The sequence below is a fragment of the Fistularia commersonii genome, chromosome 10 (genome assembly GCF_037954325.1).
Source record: "Fistularia commersonii isolate RoL2024-O1a breed Wild chromosome 10, RoL_Fcom_v1.0, whole genome shotgun sequence".
Lineage (NCBI taxonomy): Eukaryota > Metazoa > Chordata > Actinopteri > Syngnathiformes > Fistulariidae > Fistularia > Fistularia commersonii.
The window spans coordinates 14,586,037-14,611,423 of NC_141293.1; the positions used below are offsets into that span (position 1 = coordinate 14,586,037).

A 25,387-nucleotide genomic window follows, 5' to 3' on the forward strand; every position below is an offset into this window, starting at 1 on the left:
TCCCCTCCCTCAGGTGACTTGCTTTCCTGGCTGTTTCCATGGCAACGCCTCCACGGCATGAAACACACCCCATACAACCGGGCTTCATTCAGTCCAACTTCACGGAGATGTGGAGGTTGTCCTACTTCTGCTGACGGGCTGTCGCCCTAGCGCCGCCCTGGGGGTCTTAATGGAACTGCAGGAGCGCCACGACCACAAGAAGGTCCGGCTTTCACTGCAATATATTTTTATAGTAATCGAGATATTTTTTCTTATAATGACACAATTTAATTGAGAATCGCGTTTAAGGCTCAGACCGGGCTCATCAGAGTGTTCTGAATCCCTGACCCCACTGCGGCCTCGTCATTGGTCCTGACAGTGGAATTGCATCTCAGAAAATGAGATCCAGCTGTAGGACCCAAGCAGACACAGCTCACTTTTCAATTAATTACAAAACCAACAAAAAACTCCCTAAATTCCGCAGGAAATATACAACGGAGGGACATCAAACCATTAAAAATCTGGACGAAGTAGCCAGAAAAGAAAGCAGCTTGAAAAAAAGAGTAGCTTGAAATAGATGCCTAAAAATATGAATTATCAAATGAATTTACTATAAAAAAAATAAACGTCCAACAAAAAATGCATTGCCCCTTAAATGTATGTAAATGTAGATGTATATTAAATATTAGTACCGCCTTTGACCACTAGAGAGCGGTAATGAGCATTTAAGTTATTTTGCCGACCGCCATGGAAACAATCAAAGAAGATGCACAGAATGTCGTCACGGCTCCTCTGTCCAATCAGGGAGTTGACCGCCATCGAAGCTCCGCCCCCTCGAGAAACCGCCATCACGAAACCAAAAACAAGAAAGTGCCGTTGGATCCGCAGCCCCCCCGGTCCTCTTCACGGTAAAGTTAAAAAAACCTCCGGAACTGCCGCTCCTGCTGTTACCGCTGTATTCACCACGGTGGCTGGTGGCCGTCGGCCGGCTTCGCGGTTCGGCGCCAAAAACCGTTATTTCAGCTAAGGTCAAGTGTTAGCAAGCCGCGGCTACTCGAGAGCAGCCCGCCCGAGGCGGACGGCTCCGCGTCTAAGCCCGCCTTTTAGCCGCTCAGCGGTGGGCAACCAGGGGGGAACACCGGCGAGAGCGGACCGCCGCGTCGGGACGTTGCCACCGGCGACGGCGGCGAGTCAGTCCGGCGAGCGAAACCAAAAACGGCGGTTGATCCGACGCCTGTGAGACCCCTGACACCGGCCTCCAGCCTGCGGAACCCGGGCGGCGGTCCACGGTCAGCAGCTGGCTGAAGTCGCTGGGCTGATTCCCGCGGCTTCCGGGGAAAAGCCCTCTTTCGGCGGTTAACAGTCGTTTTGCCTTTCACAAGGCCGGAGATCCAAGTTCGAAGATTCATTCATTCATTCATCTATCCATCCTGTGGGTTTGCGGGGCGTTCCGCTCTGATGGCTCCGTGGGGAGAGGTCATTCCTTGGGCACAGGTGTCCGGGCGTCAGCTTCAGGCCTGAGACCTCAGCAGTGGAGGATCAGTCTGATCTGAAAAATAAACCACCAAACATCCCGTAAAAACCAAGGCTTTATTGACATTCAATGAGAAACTACTTGAACCAGCTTCTAATAGGATCCTTGTTGTTGTGTGTCCCTGGAGGCGGGTCCAGGCAGAGGTCATCATGAGTGCCACAGCAGAGGAGGCCATGGACAGCTCAGCGCCGTCGGAGGAGGATGTGGACGAGCGGCGGGGAACGGCGAAGGATGGCCAGTCCAGTCCAAACAAAAACCGCCCCAGCCTGTCAGGTGAGGACATGCAGGTTTGTTTTTCCGTTCCGTTTGCCTGCTCAGGCTCTGGAGACCTCACACACTCCTCCAGGTTGGCAAGAGAACACACAGTTAGGCAGCTGGGAAATGTTACTGACCTGGTTAAAGAGCATGAAGTTACTTAGAGGATCAGAGCTTCAGTGTCACAGAGATATTGTCTTTTTCAATCGGACCCTGAATATATTTCCAACGTCCGTGTTCGGGTGTGTTTAGGTGAAATCATTGAGGGAAAACGTGCCAAGAAGACGGTGGAGAGGCTGGACTTCCAAGCGCCAAAACATAAAGAGAAGCTGAAGATTGGAGATGGTGAGCGATATAATAATAATAATAATAATAATACATGGGATTTTTATGTTTTGATGTGAGCATCCGTGGATCGATGGGAAACTTGTGAGGCTCCCGCTGCTCTCCAAACTACCCAAGTTGACGCAACATTCGAGAGATAATTGTTTCTGACCTGGAAAAGAAAAAAAAAAATTCTCAAAGAGCAGTGTGTCTCACTCAGTCCAAGTCAGGAGGAAACACTAAAGTTTTTTCCCGTGTGTCTCCAGGTAGTGGAGATAAGTTGGGGGAGATTCCACGCACCAACCACCAGATCACCAAGATGAAGCCGGCCGATCTGAAGCCGCTGCACGCCATCGTGTTCGACAGACCCGGGAAGGTACAGACCCCGGACCTGAGTGTCCTCAGGACCTCACCGGCAGAGAATGACACACACTCGCTTACTCCCTGCAGATGGCCACCATCAAGAAGAATCTGCGGTTGTTCAACGGCTTTACGTTCGAAGCGGACAGCGGGCAGTACGCTAAGAAACGGGAGAAGCTGCTGAAGTAAGAGGCGCCGTGACACAGGTCGCCGGAGCGGAGGATGACAAATGTGAAAGTTTTATCAGAACAAGTGGATTTATTTAAGAAATGTGGGCTTAACATTATTATTGTTGTTGTTGTTGTTGTTGTTGTTGCCATCAGATTTTCAGACTGTTCTGTGTCCCAGTGATGACTGAGAGCGGGTTAAAAGTCATCCCTTTTGTCCCTGACACAGGAACTCGAACTTCACCAACACCAAACTCAAGGTTGTGTGTAGCGTCCTGGATCTGGAGAAGAAGGGAACACACTCAGATCTGGTGGACCGGATCCTGTCATTCCTGGCGGCGCCGAAGAACAGCGGGAAGGTGAGTCTGATCACGCAGGGGACATCAACAACTCACAGTCCTCGTCATTCCTTCTGCACCAGCGTACAGCTGGGACCCCCAGCCAGGACCCCCCCACCTGTTGATACTACGTCTGGTGTCTTTGGCAGCGCCTGCCCGTAAAGAAGAAGAAGAAATCCAAGAAGAAGCTGTCGGGGGACGACTCCCAGGCCAAAGCCAAGAAGAGGAGCAAACCCAAACCCCAGAGCTCGTCCAGCCCTAAGAAGTCCAAATCAGCCAGCAAGTCCAAGGCCATCGTCATGGACTCCAGCAGCGACGAGGACCAGGACGACGACGACGACGACAAGGCCGCAGCCTTCGCCGAGGCGGAGGGCTCGGACACAGAGGAGAAGCCTGCCAAGAAAGACGAGGACCGCTCTGACAAATCGGAGGAGTCTGAGGATGAGGACGACGAAGAGGAGGAGGTGAGCTGCGACGCCTCCCCCGTCCCTGATAAGATATCTGAGCTCCATATGAGGGCCGCCGTTCGGGAAACAACGAGCAGGTATCGGGGTTTCGGATCGAACCTGGTCTCCGTGCTTTTCAGGCCCCCAGAGCCAAGTCTGCACGGGGAAAGCCCGCCGCAAAGAGGGCGGTGCCGGGGAAGCGGCCCAAGATGCCAGCGAAGAAGACGGCACCGCCAAAGAAGAGGGCGAGGAAGGAAATGTCCGACGACATGGACTCCGACAGCGACGACGACCAGAAGGTACCTGACATTTGAGCTCCATCTGATCCAGAGGTTTAGTCCAACTTCCTCTCAGTCAGAGGGGAGGGGGCGTCACTGAAGGTCAGTTCGTCCTTCTCCAGCCGTGGACACCCTGGACACTAGCTTCAGCCAGGAACAGGGGTTTGTGATCCACCTCAGAATGTTTTCAGAAAGAAGGACCCCTGAATTTGTACCAAAGAAGTTATCAAACAAATGGACGAGTTCAGGCGTCAAACAGGAGAACATTTAAAGATCTCAGGATCTTTAAGCAGATCGCAGGAGGGCGTCTGCAGGCTCTCACCATGTCCTCTTTTAAAGCCGAAGAAGAAGAGAGTGATTTCGGCCAAACCCGCTGCCAAAACGAAGAAGGCCGACAGCAGCAGCAACAGCAAGACCAACACCAACACAGGTGAGGACCGCATACACACTCACTCACATTCACAGTCATACACAGACACACATGCACACCCTGCTCAGACAGAAGCCGTCATCCAGCCTTCCGTTCTGCTCATGGAAGTTCTCCGTTCTCCTGCAGCAGATGACAGCTCGGACGACGACGAGCCGCTCATCAACATGATCAAGAAGGGCCCGTCAGATGAGCAGCTGAAGGACACGGTGCAGGGTCTCCTGAAGGAAGCCAACCTGGGGGAGATGACCATGAAGCAGATCTGCCAGAGGGTAAGTCACCCAACGTCCTCTCAGGCCAGTATTCAGCCAATGAGAATATGGGAACTTCCAGACTTTGCAGACACTGAGGTGTGTGTGTGTGTGTGTGTGTGTGTGTGTGTGTGTGTGTGTGTGTGTGTGTGTGTGTGTGTGTGTGTGTGTGTGTGTGTGTGTGTGTGTGTGTGTGTGTGTGTGAATAAAGCTTCCGCCTACTGTACCTTCAAAGGCCACTAGATGGCGCTGTGGGTCTTCAGCCTGTTCCTCTGAACCAAACACTGAATAATTAGCACTGTCGATTCGTGTGTGTGTGTGTGTGTGTGAAACCCACTAACAGTTTGTCAAGTAAAAAAAAAAAGAATGTGTTCCAGGTGATTATTTATTGATCCTTATTTTATGATTGTTTTTGTTTTCCTGATTGGTTTCCACCCTTTCTGCTTCTGCAGGTATATGACACGTATCCAGACCATGACCTGACCAGCAAGAAGGACTTCATCAAACAGACAGTCAAGTCTGTGAGTGACACACACACACACACACACACACACACACACACACACTACCCATATGAAAATCAGAATCAAAGAACTCCTTGGAATTGAAAATGAAGATGAGCATCAGGAACGTTCCTGAAGTCACCTTAGGTTCTGTCAGAGGAGAGTGCGAGCTGGACTGACTTGCCTTTCCTCTGCTCCTGACAGCTCATTACATGTAGCAGGAAGTGAGCATCGGCCAGCCTGGACCCCCTCCCCCGTTCGTGTCAGCTGTTCCCGCTGGGATTCCCGCCCTGGTCGTCAGAGGACCTCCCAGCTCTGCGTCTGTGTGCCTTTCTCCTAACCAAAGTGGTGAGCGACCCAGGAAAGGACCAGGTGGAGCGGAGAATCAGAGAAAGCCCGGGGAGAAGCGGTGCTCCTGCTCCTCATCCTTCACTTTGTTTTTTTTATTAACACTTTGTGTCTGTTCTGAAGGGTCAAATGTCTTCTCTTCAAATCTTAATCTGTTTTTAAATCATTTGCTTTCATTAAAGTTTTCAACAAAAGGATTTTGCTGTGTTTTGGTTTTGTGCGCTTGGGGTTCAGTCACAGGGCACCTGCAGGCTGGGCCTGTGCGTCTTTCATCGTTTCTTCTGCTTGGGTCTGCACCTCCAGCCTGCTTACATGGCAGGCCAAGGAGGACCTGTGAAGGAGAAAGGAGTTGTCAGATGAGGTAAGGTTCTCCCTCTCCATAAACTCCGTGTAAATTCTGGATGGTGTTTGGGTGGCTCTTGAACCCCAGTGATGAGCAAACCTACATGGCTGGAGTTCCAACTTCCAGGTTCGGAGGAACAGGATGAGCAGGTGCATCTGCTGAGGAGGACATGGCAGTGTGTGGTGAAGACCACGTTCACAAAGTAACTGGTAACCAGAGTATTTGAACCTCTAAAAGCAACGTAAACACACATTGTCTTCAGCTCTGCTTCCCGATGTTCTTCTGACCAACGTTCCTTTAACATTGCACACTGATTGGCGCCCTTGCTAACTGGCTTCACGAGTGCCACCTGGCGAGGAGTAGGGCTGGTTGACGGCGTGGAGGGTGATTGTCGGAGGAATGGAGACTCGTGGGATGCCTGTCTGAGATTGTCCTGATTTCCACAATGCTGTTTGGGATGTTGGCAGGATTCATGTCCTACAATGCAGTGTGGGAATGGCTGCAGCAGAGGGCCGCGCCAGGGCAAAGGTCAACTCCTTGGCCAACAGTTTCCTCAGATATATTGAAGATATAAGGTAGGTGATGGTGTTTTTAACCCTCATATTATGTTAAGGGTCAATTTGACCCATTTGACCCATTGACCCAATGGGTCAAATTCACCCTTAGCATAATATGAGGGTTAAAGGAGAACGTCTTGGATTTATTTGTATGTTGGTGTTTTGTACAATGAACAAATGAGGAGCTTGCAAGCGTTAGCTATCACTTTATGACCACTTCAAACCACATAAAAGTAGAATAAAATTAATACAAGATATCGGACTGCATCTAATGCCTTCACTTTATATTTATATTTACGTATAACATCAAAATGTATCAACAAAATAGACTTTTTACATGCTAACTACAGTACTCTTTTACTTCACTTTGAATGTAGTATTTACAGTATTGGCGAAGTGTATCCACAGGGAGGCGCTGATGCTGAGGAGTCCTCTTCATCAGCCACACCTGCACGCTCACTCCCCATTGGCTGGTTCCAGCACCAGGAAGCTGGTGCTTCTGTTTGCTTGTCTGTTTGTCTTCTGAACCTTCTGCGGATGACTGTTGGTCGCTGACCTTCCAAAACCCTTTGTTTGTTTTGTTTGTGTAAGGAGGAGGAAGAGGGGGAAAAAACGCCTGGGCTTTTTTTATTTAGTAAATATGTGGCGAATTCAAATGCAGGAGTAAACACGGTGTGCACGTGCACAGGTGGACTTCAGCTAAGCTAGCGCTACTCATGGAACGATATGGGAAAAAACATATCTTCCAGAAAGAAAGGGGCAGGTGTTCCACTCAGAGCCATGTGTCAGGAGACGCGTCTGGACGTTTCCGGGTGGCAGGAAGTCAGACAGACAGCATGGCATCAGGGGGATTTTCACAAAAAAAAAAAAGCCACGGTGGAGAAAGTGAGCATATGGTCAAACAAATCTAAACCCCTTGTCTGTAATTTTCTGGTGATGCTGTGGCTTCTGTAGGACCTGTGGAAGAGTGCCAGTGCACCTGCTGGCTTTCAACATCAAACAGGAAATAACAATTATCACCATAAGAGACCAAAACAAAGCCTGCAGAGCCGTTCTGAGGGCCCTGCACCTTGTCACGTCCCTCCGGAGCCTTCAGTCAAACATCTGAACGTGAACCGGAGGGGATGTGTGTGAGTCCCGGTCTGGGCACCAGTGCTCCTCTGCTTTCAGGGAGAAGACCTTGGAGGTGTGTGTGTGTGGGGGGGCAAACCTGCTGCAGTCTACTCCGCCCCCCCCCTCGCTGCCGCCACCGTTCCTCACTGGCCGCCGCTCTCGCCCAGCAGCCAGTAGGTGGTCATCTTCCCTTTGCCTTTCACTTCGATGTCTCCTCGCAGCTCCAGCTGGAAGCAGTTGAACTCCAGCAGGACGTCCCGGGTCGCCGAGGAAATGTGAATCTTCAATGCTGCAGACACACACACACACACACGCACACATCATTAGGAGTTAAGAGTAAACAGTCAGCTGGGTGACCATGAAGGAGCAGAGGTCACCCACCCTCTCCACTGGACTCCATTCGAGACGATGTGTTGACCGTGTCCCCAAACAAACAGTAACGAGGCATCTTCAGGCCGACGACGCCTGCACACACCGGACCTGCACGCACGCACACACACACACACACACCAGGGAAGAACCGGAGGATCCTTCAGTTGAGAAAAAAAAAATCTACTCTTCACCTCTGAGGAGGACCTCATTGCTGATCTTTGTGTGTGTGTGTGTGTGTGTGTGTGTGTGTGTGTGTGTGGATGTTGAACCTCACCACTGTGGACTCCGATCCTCAGCTTCAACTGCTGCTCGGGTCGGTGGCGGATCCTGAAGGTCCGGACGGCGTCCAGCAGAGCCAGCGCCATGCGGGCGATCTCTCGGCCGTGAAGCTTCCCGTTCCTCACCGGCAGCCCAGACACCACCATGTACGCATCGCCGATGGTCTCCACCTGGAAGGCAAAGCACCGCGGACACCAGGTAATTGACAGCTCTGTTTGCTTGCAAAAATAGCGTAGCCTGAAAGCGGCGGGGCCACAGGCCAGGAATGGAAAGAATAACAGATTTGTGCAACAGTCAGGTCATTGCCATGGTAACATGCTTTTCAGTAGAGAACTGTGTCTCTGCCGATGAGGCCGAGGTGAGCGCCGGGCTGCCGTTACCTTGTAGACGTCGAAGTTGTCTATGATGGCATCAAAGCAGGTGTAGAGGTCATTCAGGAGTGTCACGACCTGCGGAGGTCAGAGGTCAAAGGTCAAGTAGCATCTGCTGTTATCAGGATTCCTTATCCTGGTGTTTGGTTTCCATGAAGAAATGATCTCAACCGCTCTGGTTCTCAGAATAAAAGATTCGGGTGAATTCCTGCTGGCCTGAGTGTGTGTTGTGGATATGTTTGTGTGTGAGCGGGGAGGACCTCCATGGGCGTGCTCTCTGCAGAGATGGAGGTGAAGCCCACGATGTCGCTGAAGTAGATGGTGACGGAGTCGAAGGCCTCGGCCTGGACGGTCTCTCCACGCTTCAGCTGCTCAGCCACCGAGCTGAGGCAAGGAATGCACACACACACACACACACACACACACACACACACACACACACACACTGTTCACACAGTACTACGGGCTGGCAGAAGGTGGTATCACTACTGACTGTGGTAGTGCTGTGCAAAGTATTCGCACAATGCTGTCCAGGATGCAGTATGTGAAGACCGAAGTACTGCGTGTGCTAGTATCTGCAGCGTCGTACTCACTGAGGGAGGATCTGGTAGAGCAGAGCCTCGGCCTTGCGTTTCTCCTCGTGGTAAGCCTGCGTGCGCTCCTCCACCAGCTCCTCCAGGTTGTTGGCGTACTGCTCCATGCGGGACAGCAGGTTGTCCAGGATGTTGGTCCTGGACTCCCTGGAGACAGGAGGTGCTTTCAGATGGAGGAGCCGGAGGCTTTGCAGCTCCATCTCCCGCCACTTACTTGTTCTGCTTGCGAAGCAGCAGGCGGACGTGGTTGAACTCGGGCCTCTCGGTGGGCTCCTCCGCCCAGCAGCGCTGCATGAGCTGCCCCAGCTCGGGGCTGTGGCTCTGGGTGTCCACGGTGGGCCGCAGGCAGGGCCACTCCCCCAGGACCACCCGGTCCACGATCTCTGCGCGGAGGTCCGAGATCTGCTTCAGGATTAATGTGCAGATGCTCGGGTTTCACGCGGCGACCGACCCAGGTCCGGCGCTTATCGGTACCTTCTGCCAAAGCTCTCTCCAGGGGGGGCTGTTTTGGACGTGGAGCTTCCAAAGCAGCTCCCCAGGAGACCCATCTCCCTGACTGACCCCGAGCTCTCCTCCAAACCTCAACCCAGACCTGGACTCGGCGGCGGAACTGGCAGCGTGGCGGCTTCTGGACAGCCTGTTATTACACCCTCATCAATGGCCTCCAGAGGAGTTCAGCTCAGGACCAGGCCTGCAGCAGCTCTGGTGTCACATCATCATGAGACAATCTGAAGTTTCCAGGAGCTCTGCTCCACAAACTCACTGACAGAAACCTAATCCTACGTTCCCGCAGACGAAGGTCACCCTGTGTGAACTGTCATTGACTCTGCAGATCCTGAGCTGAGCTCCCATACCTTTGGGGCTGAGGGGCTCCCCTTCCAAGAAGAAGGCTCCTCGCCGCAGCGCCACCTCCTGGAGGATGATGCCGAAGCTGTACACGTCTCCTTTCTGACTCCCCTGGGGAGGAGGCATCTCCATCCTGAGGAGCTCCGGGGCCATCCACAGCCGCTCTGTGGGGGGGGATGACGACACAGTTGGCCTCGTTCATTCGCTACGTTCGGATCTCCCGATCGTCTCGTCGGGCCTTCACTGAGACTCACGGGCGTAGTAGGCGTGGGCGTCCTTGCCAGAGTCGCACTCCAAGCGGAAGCTGCTCAGGCCGTAGTCGGTGATCTTCAGGACGAAGCGGTTGTCCACCACGCAGTTGGAAGACTTCAGCTTTCCGTGGGAGAAGATGACGCTGTTGTGCAGGAAGACCATCCCCTGCAGACAGCAGGAGGGGAACCTTTCAAAATAAAAGCACTGCAGGGTGAGAGGAGGAAGAGGAGGGAGAGGAGGAGCACCTTGACAATGTCATTGATGAGCGAGTATTTGAACATCCAGTCCAGGGTGATGCTGTCGTTCTCCAGGATGTCCTGAACACACACAACGGTCAGTGTGAGAACACACACACACACACACACACAGGTGCGTCGAGGGGTACCTGCAGGCTCCCTCTGGGGCAGTACTCGGTGATGATGCAGATGTTAGGGGGGTCGATGGTGGCGCCGATGAAGCGGGTCAGATGTTCGTTGTGAACGTCTCGCATCTGCAGAGAAGGCAGACTTCAGACCTTCAGCAGGACACCTTCAGTTGGGTCTAAATTGAGGTTCTGAAGAACACACGTCTTCCTGTCTAGCTCCCCGAGACCACTATCATCCAAGGAATGGGGAAGGCGGAGGTCCTGCTGGAGACACTCACGTGTTTGAGCTCAAACAGCACCATCCTGTTGAGCTCGATGCGTCTCTTGTTGGTGTACTTGATGGCCACGATGTTCCCCTGTAGGGACACACACACACACACCCACCGCTGCTCAGGACCTCCGGGAGGAAAGGTGGGCTTCCGGGAAACCAGATGTGTGTGAGGGAGCTCTGTCTCATTTCAAGGCGACAATTGTTTTGAAATATAATTTGGACATCCGCAACCGTGACATGCAGAAGTTCACACCAACCGCCTGAGGGTTGCCAAGGGAGACAATGGAAGGAATCAGCTTTATCTTCAGGGAAAAGATGTTCTCGCAGGCCACGGCACATCCCTGCCTCTGCACCTCCTCATCTTCAGCAGAAGGAGGGCGGGACGTGAGCAGAAACTTGCAGATGGTCCCGCCTGACCCGCACACTGACCTTGTAGTAGCCCGTCTTTGCAAAGATCTGCACATTTCCGTCGGAGGTCATCAGAGAGCCGTAGTTGGATCCTCTCTGGAGATGAAGAGACGGGAGGGTTTCAGCTGGTGGGGGGGGTTACAGAGGTGAAGATCTGCGGGGAGGGGAGGGGGGTCTGACCAGGGACAGCGTGATCCTGCTGCCGCTGCGCAGAACTTTGTCCAGGTTACTCAGGTGCACGTCGTCCCAGGAAATCCTCCAGAGCTGAGCAACAAGCTCCTTCTCTAGCTTCATCCTCCTGCGTACAAACACACACACACACACACACACACACACACACACAGCAGGACTTGTGGCATCCTCTCAGGGACAATGGAGATTTTCAACATCTACAGTGGAAGAGATCTAACCTGTAGATGAAGAAGGTGACGGTGAGCGTCATGGTGAGCATGAAGAAGACCACAATGGAGACCATCTGGTGGATGGTGATGGTTTCTAGGAGAAACACACTGGGATGAGTTCCTTGCGGACACACAGGGTTCAGGGGTAGGGGGACCACTGACTGGCCAGGCAGAGAGGGTTCTCATTCTTGAAGCCGCAGACAGGGACGTCTGGAGGACACACTCCTCCCAGCCAGTGAGGAGATGTTCCTTGGATGGGGGTCAGCTTCTCCTCCCAGCTGTTGTACACCAGCACTATCTGCAGGGAGACCTCAGATGACCTACGCTGTCCAGGGGTTGACACTAGAGTGTGTGTGTGTGTGTGTGTGTGTGTGTGTGTGTGAGAGAGAGACTGCACCTGGAAGGCACTGGAGTTGGTGTCCATCATGTCCCACAGGGCAAAGTCAGTTTCTCGGTCTCCTTTCTCATCCAGCATCACTGTCCCCGTCACGCCTGGGGAGACGCTCAGAGGTCACATATCTTCATCCCTGAGATGTTTGCAGCAGAAAACCTTGAATGCTTCCCTCCCTGCCCTCAGCTGAACCCACCTTCTCCCCTCCACCCACAGCTGAACCCACCTCCTCCTTCTCCACAGCTCTTCTGTCTCTGTGCAACTCATGAACGTCATGCAGGAGGCGGGGCTTAACCCGGACGCGTCAGCTGTCAATCATCCAAACATTCACACCTACAGACAAGTGTCTTCAATGCACTTCCTGACTGTTTCTGCACTGTGGGAGGAGGACGGAGAACCAAGAGAGAACCCGGTTCTCCGTGGGAACCTCCATGTCGTGAAGCAGGACCACTGACTCATCAGAATTATCATGATAAACCAAAAGACAGCCTTTGACCAGATGTTGGATTAAGAAATACGTCTTCTAATCTTCCTCCATCTGATCCTATTCTCCGCATCTTCTCTGGCCTTCCCCCAGAGCTCCAGTCTGGCAGCTCCACCCTCAGCATCCTTCTACCCAGATCTCCACCATCCCTCCTCTGTTTATGTCCAAACCATCTCAGCGTGACTTTATCTCCGGAACATCTACTATATGATGTCACTTCCTTCTTCTCCATCCTCCTCGCTCCCAAAGAGAACCTCCACATCTCCACATCTCCACGCGTTGCTCTCTAGACCGCTGACGCCTGGTATTAAAGGTTCTCCACCAGCTTCATCTCCGTCCTCCTGTTGCAGCTGACCTCTCCCCTCCTCTCCAAGAGCAGCTTTTCTAAATTCAGCAGAGCCGTTCCTCTAGAAGTGGAGCTGAAGCTCCAGGGATCCCTGCATGGAGCTGCTCCGTCACTTCTATTTGAAGGAGATGAATAATTCAGGGTCAGCCAGGAGATCAGGTTGCAGACGTTTCCGTTCCATTAGCTAATGGCCGGCGCCGCTCCTCAGACCCGCTGACGTCTCCCAAGAATTCTCCACCAACACCTGACGGACAGCCCCACCGCCATCAGCTGACAGGCGCTGTCGCCTAGCAACCGACATCAGGCCGTGTAAATCAGGAGATGCTGACAAATCAGATTAGTGCCTGTCACACCTGAGCACCACCCTGGGATCGGAGAGCCATCTTCACAGGGAACCAGATCCCAGCGCCTGTTTCATTCCTGGACACTTCAAGTCCTTCTCACTCTTTAGACAAGTTCCAGAAAAAGTGCAGGTTTCATGTCTTCTGAGTCCAGGTGGTGGAGGAGGTCAGTCAGCTCAGAGTCACTGGAAAGTCTGAGAAGCTCAGGAGTCAGAGCCGGCGCTGTGGAGCCTCTTCCTCTCTGGCGCCATGGAGACGCTGATAGATGTCCAGGACTCAAAGTCTGGACCTAACCGACCAGACGGTTAGAAGACGGGAGAACATGACAGGAAGAGAAGCTACAAGGGGCGAAGACGGTAATTGGGCCGGACCGGCGGAGCCCGAGCCTCCAACTGACAAGGGGGACCCGGAGAACATGAAGCGTGGAGGATTGATGGAGATCCAGGTGGACAGACTGAGGCTGATCGGGCAGAGGAACATGGACCAATCATGGAGATCCAGACCGACAGCAGGGATAACCGGCGGACCACCGCGAACGTCTGTTTGACGTGTGTGTGATCAGTAGGGAACTGAGACCGGGACCTCGGTGAGACTCCATCCCCTGAAACGCTTCCCACAGTGAGAGGGCCGGAGCAGGGATTGCCTGCTGATCAGACACCGGAGCGCAAACTGCGAGTCATGGAGACGTCAGTCAGTCTGACCCCGAGATCTCCGGGGAGGACCTCCGCTCCAGCAGAACCTCAGTAGATTCCAGCTCCGGGCTGGACGGAGAGCTGCTGTTTGTTCGGGCGTCTGGACCGTAAATTCATCCGAATATTTTCTCTGTTTGGATCCTCCAAACCCTTTCCTTCTCATCTTCCAGGCACTGAACCCTGAGGGGGACGAGGAGGAGGAGGAGGAGGAGGAGGAGGAGGAGGAGGACCAGGGAGTCGGAACGCTCTGACCTGAGGAGGAGGAGGAGGAGGCTCATTCTTCGGCCGGACGCCGGGTGGGCTGTGTGTGTTTTGGACCGGTTTCCACCAAGGAGGTCGACGGTTTCATGTCGTTCATCAAGAGGATCAAGTAACCTCTGACACACACTTTCTCACACACACACACACAGACACACACACACACACACAAACACACTCCTGATGCAGTCCATCCCCGACCCCCGGACTCTGCTTGATTTATCTCGGTGATGATGTCAAGTATCGAGAGGAAATGTGCCTTCTTGTTTCCAGTGCAAACAAACTCCCCTCTCTGGGAGGAGAACAGGCGGACGGGACCGGACCTGACCTCTGAGATCTTCTATTGAAGAACATTCCAGGGACACTGTCCTGTAGGTCCAGACCGGTTGTGCGGCCGCCGTACCGCGGGCGACCACCGGGCGGCGCGTTCCCCCGCAGCGATGCTGCGGAAGTTCAGGACCTTCAGCGTGAGGCAGCAACCCTGAGGAACCCCATCCTTGTCTTCCATTCATCTGGACCTTTGAGTCCCACACATTTCACTGTGTTTACAAAACCAGGGGGAACCTTCAACCTCGCTGAAGGATCTCCAGAAGGTCTCCCAACAGAGAGAGGCTCCTCCTCTCAGGTGGATACGCTTTCCACCGGTGGCCGTGGAGAAGAGAAGTAACACCTCTAGGTCGGCGAGCGGCGCGAACAGGAAGCAGAAGGCGTGTGACAGGAAGCCGTCCTCCCTCACTTTGGTGCCGTCTGATGTGGCGTTCCTGCGCTCGCCTGCAGCTTCCAAACAGGAAGTCACTAATGACCCGCTTCCTGTTTCCCTCCGTCAGGTGACTCCCCCTGGCGCTGCACCGCCGAGGCTCAGCTGTCAGCTGACCGCCGGAGGAAGGATGACCTTCAGACCTTTAAGGAGGTTGGAGGAGGACACCGGGAGAGGAGAGGAGGACCTCCTCTGTGCAAAGGTTACTTTCACGATGGCATGTAGAGCCGTCGCCCTCCTCCGTGAAGAAGCCAGTCTGACCTCCGGGTCACGTGACCCCGACCATGAATGGGGAGAAGGTTCCAAACCCACGAAGACCTGTTTGTTTATCTTTATTTATTCACTCACCCTGGAAGGTGCGGTTCCACATCCCGACGGTCACCACGCCGCCCGGCGGCCGGCTGCCCCACGCTGCCAAAGTCTCGTTGAGGGTGTGCGCATACAGCATCACGCCGTCGTAGAAGCCGCCGGCGATGATGTTCATCTGGAGGCCAGACAGAAGATGAGTGGAGGCCCATAACATGGTCACATGACCCGCAGGAGAGGCCAGTCTCATTCACAGGAGAAACATCTGATATGCTGCCTATTGATCGTACAACACGTATTACTGAGAATCAGATGATGCTTCTGGTGAGTGTGCGCAAGTGTGTGTGTGTGTGTGTGTGTGCGTGCCTGCGTGTGTGTTTGTGTGTCTGTGTGTACATGTGCGCGTCAACCGCATTAGTGTCATCTTTCTATCTGCTACTGATCAAAAGCTGCCAGAGAATCTGCCTACTCACACACACACTCAGACATGGATACACACACACACACACACACACACACACACACACACACAGAATGGGAACATAATAAGATTAGATGGAGAGCAGGATGAAGGAAAGTGGCCAGCGGCCATCTTTATCCCTCTATTGTTTAGCAGCCTGCTAATCCAGTGAATCACGGCGCAGTAGCTCATTAGCTTAGCATGACGTGCACACAAACACACTCTGGCTCCAGGTCCCAGGTGTGACGGGGTCTGTTCTACCAGCCGGTCCGGACCGTCCTCAGACCTGCTGTCCCTCTGCTTGGACCAGATCATAAACGTGTCAGGTGAAAAACTAATCAGAAACCAATCCCAGATCAATTTTCTGCCTCAAATGTCTAAGTGTAATCAGGAACAGATGATTATTGATCTTTGATCATAGCAGATCTTCCAACACTTATTTGGAGAGAAAACATTAACTTCACTAGTTTAAGGCCAACAAATCAATGCACATACGGACACACACACGCACACAAACACACACACCATCTGTTTCCAAACATGCCATGCATACTTTGTGATCGTGTGTGTGTTTTAAACCATCTGTATTTGTGTGTTTACTTTCAGAGTTTGACTGATAAACTGTCAGAGAAGAGTTTGACATTCTCTCTCCCTTTCTCTCTCTCTCTCTCGCACACACACACAAACACACACACACACACATTTAAACGACCTCAACAACCTGTGGAAACTATTTAAAATATTATTAGTGTCTGAGTGTTGCTAAGAGGGCGCCCTGGCCCTGGACCCCCATCCTGACTCCAACATCCTCCGGTGTGACCGCAGTGTCAGGAAATCAGACTTTGTGTTGCTGCAGTGACGTGTCACACCCTGTGTCGTTGTGCTGCGTTCAATGTCGTCCTGCAGTGTTCAGTGCCATCATGCCATGTTCGGTGATGTGCTGTACTCAGTGTTGCGGCGCTGTGTTCATGTCATGCTGTTATGTTCAGTGTCGCTGTGCTACGTTCAGCGTCACTGCGTTGCGTTCAGTATTGCGTGGCTCCCCTCTGTTGTGTTGCTGCGTTCACAGACACTGACCAGTGAGTCCTCCACAGTGTAGTTGAACATCTTCATAGCGTCCGTCTTCAGGTTGCTGACAAAGTCCTGGTACTCTGGGTTCTGAGGTTCTCGATATGTCAGGATCTTCACATTCTGTGACAGTGGACAGACACACACACACACAGGTTAGGGGGAGAATGTAGGAGCCAAGACTGAAGAACCCCCAGAAAATATTTCTTTAGCCTGCAATCACTAATTCGGGAAGGTCTCTTTTTTCGGCAGGTGGAGCTGATGGCCCTGCACCACCATGCCCGGGTCTGTGTGTGTGTGTGTGTCTGTGTGTGAGTGTCTCCACAGCATCCCGGGATCAGCTGCAGAGGGTTGACCTTCAACCTCCCGTTAGGGCAGGAAGAAGGTCTCCCAGAGGAAGAGGAGAGCCAGGTTAGCCCTCTGCAGGACCACGTCCTGTTCTGTATGGAGCATTTACAGCTTTGATCTTTTCATGAAGGAGGCAGATGTTTCCACATCTCAGCTGAGACTTTAAAGTATTGTCCCTCTGTCACTTTTCTTCTGGACAGATTATTTGGTTGCTCTTAATTTAATTTATACCTTTATCTCACCTCATTTCCCTTCATTTTATTGTCTTTGACTTTATTCTATTTGTGAGAAGACAATCTGAGATGATGGTGTGGGCTGTCTCTCCTTGAAGGTCATCTCCATGGATGTGTCCTGATGACCTCGAGCTGTGCGCCACCACCAGTCCAGTCTGCCACCGCACACATTTCTCTGACCACTGGAGGGTGTGGGTGAGCCCGGCCGGGGTGGGGTGACCTCTGACCTGGAAGGCCTCCTTGGCCACGGCGTCGTCCTGGTCTCCGCGGGCCCAGGGCTGCCGGAGATCGGAGGCGAGGCTGACGCCGAACACGTCGATGTAGAAGAAGACATACTGCTCGTGGGGGAGGTCGGCCCGCCGGAAGTGGATCATCAGCTTCCTGAAGACGTCAGGGGAGCAGCACACGAACATCACTGGAGGGGGGGAGAGGTCGGAGGTCAGGACACAGACCTATTCAAGCTAGCGGACCGAGGCCGAGCCCGAACGAGGGGCTTGAGGTCACGACCCCCAGGAGGTCCAGAGGACGTCCTCCTGGTTGGCGGAGGTCCTGGTGATCCTCCGCCGCGGACCCAATCAATAAGGTATTGACGAGGAGGAGCGGCTCTCGGGTTGCGATCGATGGCGTCTGAAGATGAAGGTCTCGGCTTTCGCCTGCTAAAACAGAAATCATCGGCCTCTAGGACGTGGCCCCAGGAGGAGGTAGAGATGGAGATGGCGGCTCAGGTCCTCTGCAGGAAAGGGACCTGCCGCTGTTTGTCTCCACTTCAGATAAAGATGGATGTCTGTGGAACGGAGCTGCCACTTCCTGTCAGAGCCGCAGGCTCCGCCCCCTCCATTGTTTAAGGCTTTAATAACCGCTGAGCAGGAAGTGGAGCTGTGGAGAGCTCCTGGCGGACAGCTTTGGTCGGAGAGCTCCAGGTTGAGAGCTAATCAGCCTGTAACTCTACACGCCGCTGCAGCATCCTGAGCTAAAAATACTGCTCACCTCCAGTCCTCCTCACCACCCTCCACGATCAGAAAACACAAGGTCAAAGGTGGGGACAGTCCACTTCCAGCTCCACCCCGACATCTACTCCACAGTGCACGTGACCTCCTGCACTGGGGATCGCATGATCATAGTGGAGGAAATACTGGCAGCGACCATCTTCATCCCGCACTAGAACACACCAGAACCCCAACCGGAGCCCCTGGAGCTCCGGGTCGGACCGGGGTCCCGCAGCAGGAGACCGCCTGGGATCGCATGACCTTCTGCACGCCATCATCAACACTTGTTCATCCACACCCGCTCCATCAGGGATTCTGATGCTTCGCCAGCTGGACCTGGATCTGCACCCACTGACCTCGACGGTTCTTCTGCCCCCCCGCCCTCTCGGATTCCTGCATATTAATCTTTAACCGCTGCCAGATGGACAGGAAGCTGAGGAGACACGGCCTTCTGGGCCCATTTGTTCAGGATGAGCGCTGACATCACTCCCGGTGATGCTCAAGGGGGCAAAAGGGGACGGGGGGGCAAAAGAGGGCAAAGGGGGGGCATGAGGTCATGTGGCGTGATGTCAGCACATCTTTGAGCGGCGATTAGGTTTCAGCAAAGTGAGTTAGCAGCGCAGAGCACCGTCTGATCAAATCACACACACACACACATACAGACGCACAAGTGTGGGTCCTCAAAGAGAGGATCCACCAGGTGAGAACCGCGTCTGGCTTCCGTTGTGGGCGGGGCTTGGGACATCGATGACATCATCACGCCGTCAACACAGCGCTCCGTGTGAGCGTGCTCATCACACACTCAGGCCCCGCCATATCAGCAATCAGACAGACGCTGATGTGATCTAAACACAGGCCAACAGACAGACAGACAGACACACACACACACACACACACTCCCAGGGCCGCAGACACACACAAACTCACAAACACACACCACGGTGATTCTGTGATAAGGTGTGCAATTAGAGGCGTGTGATTATTAGTCTGGGTCCTCTTTGTTCCCTCCAAGTGTTTATCTGATGGCAGTGAAACACACACATACAGACACACACACACACTGTCTACTTATTAACATGTAATTACACAGCCTGCCTTGGTGGCCTTTTTCCACACCTCACACACGTGTCTGGCCGTGTGGACCCGGGGTAGAAGCCGGGGGGAAAATCCTGGTGTGGGGGTGTTTGATGGGACCAGAGATAAGGGAACATCACATCTTTCCTTTTTGTCAGACTTCTTGGATTTCTTCTTCCTAGATGATGAGGTTGATCAACTCAGGATCCACTTCCTTGATCTCCAATGCGATTTCCAGGTTTGTTGAGATCATCTTGGTTCAGGAACATTGAGGTGGGCTGGCCTGGCGGGGCGATGAAGAGCACCAGAGTCCGTGTTCCCCTGAGGAGCTGCTCTCTCAGAGGCCGGGGCAGGAGAACATCTCCGGGAGAACATCTCCAACAAACACCTGAGACATGACCTGACCATCAGGCCTGTCAGAGAAGGTGAGAGAACCTGCACCCAGAGCGGTGAGCTGTCTAACAACCAGAACACAGAACCTCAAGCAGTGTGTGTGTGTATGTGTGTGTGTGTGTGTGGACAACAGACAGCCCCCCAAACACCTCCCAACTGTCATCCATTCATCCTGATAACTGGCAGACAAGAATCTTGTTTCCTAGCAACGCCATGACAGAAGCTGCTGCCTGTGAGCTCCTGAAGAAGCTCCCAGGATCGGCTGGATCAGCTGCAGCTGAAACCCAGAGAGGGGACCTGAACATCTGCCGTCTCCTGGGTGGAGATGGAGAAGCTGAGCAGTGTGATGGGTGGAGGTGCCAGGCCTCCTCCTGATGTCACGCACCGTTCAAGCTGGAAAGAGAACTTCCAGTGGCGTCACCCAGCCAGCAGACAAAGGCTGGAGGTAAAATTAGAGCGTGTTTGGCAGGAAATACCTCCAGATCTGATTAGACCCCTGGACCTTCCTTATAAGGCCCAAGGTCCATGACCTCCGTTAATAAATGTCCTGTCAGGAGGTGGCCGCCTCTGTGGGAACCTGACAGAGGATCTGTATTTGCCCTGCTTTATTACTGCAGCTCTGCCAGTGGACCACAGTGGACCTGGTCTTCTCCGAATCCACCTGTTACAGTCCCAGACCAGGACCTACAACCCCAGACCAGCAGCATCCCCAGCCATGAAGCCATGTTGCCCAAAGGAACCCCCGGTGGGCATCGGATACATAAAGATTATCATTAAGATCTTGAAAGCGTCAAAGCTTAGGAGAACCTTCATCTGGACGTGACCCAGAGACCAGTGTCAGGGGACCTCCGGCGGGTGGCGCTCTCTGAGGAACATCAGTCCTACTCTTTTTTCATTTTCTCAGGTTAAACATCAACTTGGACACTCCCACGCAGGATCCAAGGAACCAGCCAGCGGAGAACGTTTGACCCACAACGGACCTTCTCCTGCAGGAATGCCGTGAGCAGACGGTTCCTGTGAGTCTCCAGAGAAACTGCACACAAACCTGGAGCCACCCGGTCCATTCTAGCCTCTGCTGGAGCTCTGAGGGTTCCACCACACATGGAACCGCAAACCTCAACCATCCTTGGTCAGGTAAGGTTTGGAGACAACTCTGATCATCTCTCTGGTCCCCGCTGGACAGCTGGAGTCCTTCAGGGTTCAGTCCGGGACACAACATGTTCCCCAGATGTTCTCTATATGTTCTGTACATGTACATTCCCCACACTTACCCCAGATGTTCTCCACATGTTCCTCAAGCGTTCCACAAACCACCTTCCCCAAATGTTTCCCACATGTTCTGTACATGTTCCACAGATGCTCTCCACACGTTCCTGACATGTTCTACACATGTTCTCCACATGCTACCCACACGTTCCCAACATAATCCCCACACTTTCCTTACACGTTCACTAGATGTTCCCCAAATGTTCCCCTAATGTTCTTCACACCTTCCCCCAAACATTCGCCACACGTTCTTCAGATGCTCCCCACATCTTCCCCACACGTTCTAGACACTGTTCTGTATTGTGAAGACTTTGGAAGACCGGGTTTTTTATGATCTTCCTTAAATCTACTTCCTGTTCCTCTGCCTGGGAAAAGTCAACAGGCGTCGACGTTTTCAGCTGCTGTTCCCACCAAGTTCGGACTAGAACCCGCTCCTCCGCTGGACCGTGGGTGGACCGGCCCGACCGGATTCTGCTCCTCCGCCGGGACCTCCTCCTCTCCATGAAAGCAAAGGTCTCGCGGTCTCCTGAGGCCAACTCAAAGTCCTCAGCTGGGAACTGGCAGATTTATGGCACAGCAGGATAAGATAAACCCTGACTCCTAGGTGGGACCTTCAAACATCAGCAATCCAGGAGCCCACGTCTCTGTTTGCCTTCCTGAGCCAAACCATTAACCTCCACAAAATGATTACTTCTAACACCAGTGGAGATACAGATCTCTAAAAATCCAAGGATCTTCTGACCAAAACCCAACAGAACCCGTGACCTCTGACCTCTGCCAACCACTGCACTTTGATCAGGCATGACCTGAATGTAAACAGACCGCTCCTCAGCAGCCTGGATGGAGGTCCAGACCGCAGCATTTGCACCACCGCTTATCGCAGCTGCCAGGTCCCACCATTCCTGAAGGTCCACAACAAGACCTCAACCCAGCGGAACAGAAGACGCTCAGAGGGTTGCAGTAGCAGGTGGAGCTGACGAAGATCAAACCGAGAAATTCTCGAAATTCTGAATCGGAGACCAGATAGACCGGCCTAGGCTGAGTCTGAGGAACCCTGAGGAACCCTGCCAGCTCTGGTGACTGAGCCGCCCTACTCTCTGTTCTGCACCCTTCCAGCAAGCCAATCAGCAGGCGACACACTGACCAGGATGAAGCTACACTGCGCCTGATTGGCAGCCCAACATAAAAAAAACGCACAGGCAATGATTGCTGCTTGCTTTCGAGCATCGAAACTGCGGTCTGAAGATCTACTGCACATACTCCAGAACGTTTCTAGAGAAGGTTGAAGGTTGGATGTGGACTATGTGTCCGATCATGTGTCTGATCATTTGACCGATCACGTGACCAATTATGAGACTCACCTCGGCCGTCGTTTTGGATGTCAGACAGGATCTGCGAGTAGTTGATTGGCGGCTTGTTCTCCTCGAAGACGCGGTCGGTCAGGCTGATGTTGATGCTCCTCAGCTCGGTGTACAGGCCCTCCGCTGCGAAGTAGCAGGGCCGGTCGTCCACCTTGTGGTCGTTGAACATCAGCATGACGTGCTCCCGCCAGCCAAAGTGCTCGCAGATGCGCAGAGCGAACCTCCCCAGCTTCTTGTGGGTGGGGCCCGTGTTGGTGATGGACGTGTACACGCCGTCAAAGAAGGCCACGGCGGGGGCGCCCGCCGTCACCATGGGGATGTCCCAGTGGGTGGTGAAGAGCCCCACAGGCGAGGAGGTGTAGGAGCAGCCCGGCCCGATGAAGGCCCAAGGGTCGTGGTCCAGCTTCAGGTCCACGGCCATGAGCGGGGCGATGGACTCGGAGCAGATGCCGTCCTTGTCCTCGCTGCTCTTGAAGACGTAGGTGAGGTGGTGGTCGGGGAGCAAGCCGGGGTCGGCGTTGACGGTCCGGATGGCCCGATCCAGCGCCGGCCCGATGCGGGGCCACGCCCACGGGTAGTCGGTGTTAGTCCGCGGGAGGATGACGGCGAGGGTGACGTTGCAGCGCCCCCCGCAGGCGCGCCGCTTCGAGCTGCCCTGGGCCAACGAGGGCCCGGCCTCGGCCCGGAACTCGTACAGAACCAGCAGGGCCAGCAGGTACAGCAGGGAGGAGCGCGCCATCCTCCTCCTGGACCTCCGAGAACCTCCTGCCAAACACAGGAAAGACAGGTGACCGGAGATCGACCGAATTCATCTCACATACATCGCCAACGGCCGCGTCCCATTGGCTCCCGGCCCTTCGGCCTGATTGGCCGGCCGCTTCGAAACCGGTGTCAGATGTTTTTACCCAAAATTGGACATTTCAGAGGAGACCCAGAGGAGACCTCGGGTCTGAGCAGAAACACACCCGCCTCTATGAATAGTCTGCTGACAGACACACTCACACACACACACACTCTGTAGCTCGGAGCCCCCACCCCACCCCATCCCCCTTCACCCCAGCAGTAGGAGGTTCTGGTGGACACGTGGACCACTGACCGCCTCTATCAGCCATCGGTCAAAGGACTTATCTCCTCGCCTTCCAACCAGCGGTTTAAAGTTCACCACCTTGGTCTCGGGTGATTAACCCCACACACACACACACACACACACACACACACACACACACACACACACACACACACACACACACACACACACAGTGATGCTTTGCCAAGACAACAGGCACCTCCTCTTTCAGAGTATCGGTCTGTCACGGTCACCACGTTGCGAGATCTTCTGGGTTCTTAATTTGGTCAGACGATCAGAACTAATTCCACAGTCCCTCCCTGATTTCCAGGGGCTTCCAGGTGGTTCAGGTCCAACTGTAATCCAAAGCTCGAAGCCCTGCATCAACCACAGCGCCTCTCCTGGTCAGGTCCTTCTCCTCCTTGGTCACCTGGAAGCTCGCTCAGAGTCAATACTCTCAGGATTCCAGAAGATTCACTTCTTCTTCTTGCTATTGTTTACATGTTTACTTTGTTTACTCCGTCAAGGGTTTTGTGAAGCTCCCTGGTGGCTTGCTCTGGAAGCGCAGGTAGTTGAAGTTGCGTGATGGACCAGATGAGCTGAAGACCCGGAGGATGGGGAGCGGTCCTGAAGACTCCTCCAGGTCCTCAGAGAAGACCTGGACTGGAAACCAGACACTGAAATAGATGGAAACCGGACCTATTATCACCTCAGACCGGAGCCTGGACCTCCGAGCCTGGACCACCGAGCCTGGACCTCCGAGCCTGGACCTCCGAGTCTGGACCTCCGAGCCTGGACCTCCGAACCCGCCCGGTACGTCTGTCCTGACGGTCGGACCTCTTCCTCTGAACCTCCAGCCTGAGGAGGAGCCGCCGTCCGGAGCCGCGCTCCCCCCTCCGGTGACTCCTGACCTCAGCGGGCGGCCGCGGCTCTCCTCATCCCGCCGAGGAGGCGCTGCAGGCGGGGTCGCGGCTCAGAGCGCGGGGCTCCCGTCGGTCCCGTGGCTCCGCACCACGGACCGCATCGTCCCGCAGGAACCTCCGGACTCCTCCGTCCGAGAAAGAAAGAGAGAAGAATAAACGGTTCCCAGAGGAGGAAGAAGAAAAGAACTAAGAGAGTAAAAATAAAAAGAATCCTCGCAGCGTCGCGCACGCGTGTCCCCGTGGAACGCGCGCACCGCTCGCACAGGTGATTCCCGTCCACCAATGGAAGCGTGGGCTCGCGCCGCGGCCGTCCAACCAACTGCCTGCGCGCTGAGAAGTGCACGCGCGGCTCTCGGGCTGCTGCTCCTCCTCTTCTTCTTCTTGACGCCTCCTCTTTTTCCTCTTCTTCCTCCTCCTCCTCCTGCGTGGTGTTTCCCAGAAGGCCAGGGGAGAAAGTCGTTCGTCTCACCTGGTCACCATGATGACCGCCGGCCCGGGGTCACGAGGGTCGTCCATCCCCTGGCGGAGGCGCAGCCAGATGTGCGTTTCCATGGAAACACAGGTCAGGCAGACATGGATGCATCGGTTAGCATCTGTGGGAAAGTAAGGGCCGTAATCCTGCACGGCAGGAACCTTCTTACAGCCATGATACACCAGCTACACCCTGTGTGTGCCACTTACCTTTGATCTGCCGTTATCTGACATCATGTGACTCACTCACACACACACATACACACACGCACACACACACATGCGCGTGCTGCATGTTTTTATGGTTTGATTCGATCCCATTTTGTATTAAAGACTTGCAGTGAGAGACAGTGTAATGCAGTAACAGACACACTTTCAGAACACTTTCACACATTGTGTGTGTGTTTGTGTATGTGTGTGTGTGTTTGAGGGGCTCCTGCTGTGAAGTGGAATGTGTTCTAATTGGGGTGGAGGCACTAACTCTCAGTGCTTCTTCTCAGTGTGTGTGTGTGTGTGTGTGTGTGTGTGTGTGTGTGTGTGTGTGTGTGTGTGTGTGTGTGTGTGTGTGTGATCCCTCAGGGTGTTCACACTGACATGACAGCCAGGTGATTGACAGGAAAAGCTGCAGGTCTGAGGACACCTGGTGGACAGGTGATTCATCTTCTTCCATTCACTCCACAGGTACTGACTCACACACACACACACACACACACTAATCTATTTTTACTGTTATTGTTATTATCTAAAAAGCTCTGTCTTCTGATTAGTGAACATCTGTGTGCT

The 25,387-nt window shown here is 53.6% G+C and overlaps 2 protein-coding genes across 4 annotated transcripts; one reads left to right on the forward strand and one right to left on the reverse strand.

Moving 5' to 3' along the window:
- The first annotated feature begins 797 nt into the window (after window positions 1-797).
- Window positions 798-5,407, forward strand: dek (DEK proto-oncogene). The gene is made up of 12 exons (XM_086154444.1): window positions 798-887; window positions 1,641-1,786; window positions 2,021-2,113; window positions 2,359-2,468; window positions 2,543-2,637; window positions 2,849-2,978; window positions 3,107-3,421; window positions 3,544-3,702; window positions 4,021-4,111; window positions 4,238-4,380; window positions 4,812-4,880; window positions 5,067-5,407. Exons 2-12 carry the CDS (start codon window positions 1,663-1,665, stop codon window positions 5,088-5,090), a joined length of 1,353 nt encoding a protein of 450 aa, XP_086010570.1. The 5' UTR covers window positions 798-887; window positions 1,641-1,662; the 3' UTR covers window positions 5,091-5,407.
- An 889-nt stretch (window positions 5,408-6,296) lies between these two features.
- On the reverse strand, window positions 6,297-24,437 carry LOC147230505 (atrial natriuretic peptide receptor 1-like). 3 transcript variants are annotated; one of them, XM_086153912.1, is made up of 22 exons: window positions 23,920-24,437; window positions 22,145-22,909; window positions 17,292-17,479; window positions 16,493-16,606; window positions 14,998-15,133; window positions 11,778-11,872; window positions 11,543-11,678; window positions 11,390-11,474; window positions 11,160-11,277; window positions 11,001-11,075; window positions 10,579-10,656; window positions 10,322-10,426; window positions 10,182-10,253; window positions 9,939-10,101; window positions 9,693-9,848; window positions 9,053-9,221; window positions 8,839-8,985; window positions 8,506-8,629; window positions 8,255-8,323; window positions 7,870-8,044; window positions 7,605-7,703; window positions 6,297-7,512 (listed from the first exon to the last, which is right to left on the reverse strand). In XM_086153912.1, the coding sequence occupies exons 2-22, from the start codon at window positions 22,881-22,883 to the stop codon at window positions 7,367-7,369; spliced, it is 3,189 nt and encodes a 1,062-aa protein (XP_086010038.1). In that variant the 5' UTR covers window positions 22,884-22,909; window positions 23,920-24,437; the 3' UTR covers window positions 6,297-7,366. The 3 variants fall into 3 exon arrangements, with proteins under 3 accessions (XP_086010038.1, XP_086010037.1, XP_086010040.1); XM_086153911.1 differs by having other exon boundaries at window positions 23,431-24,437; XM_086153914.1 differs by lacking the exon at window positions 23,920-24,437 and having other exon boundaries at window positions 22,145-22,635.
- Between the last annotated feature and the right edge of the window lie 950 nt (window positions 24,438-25,387).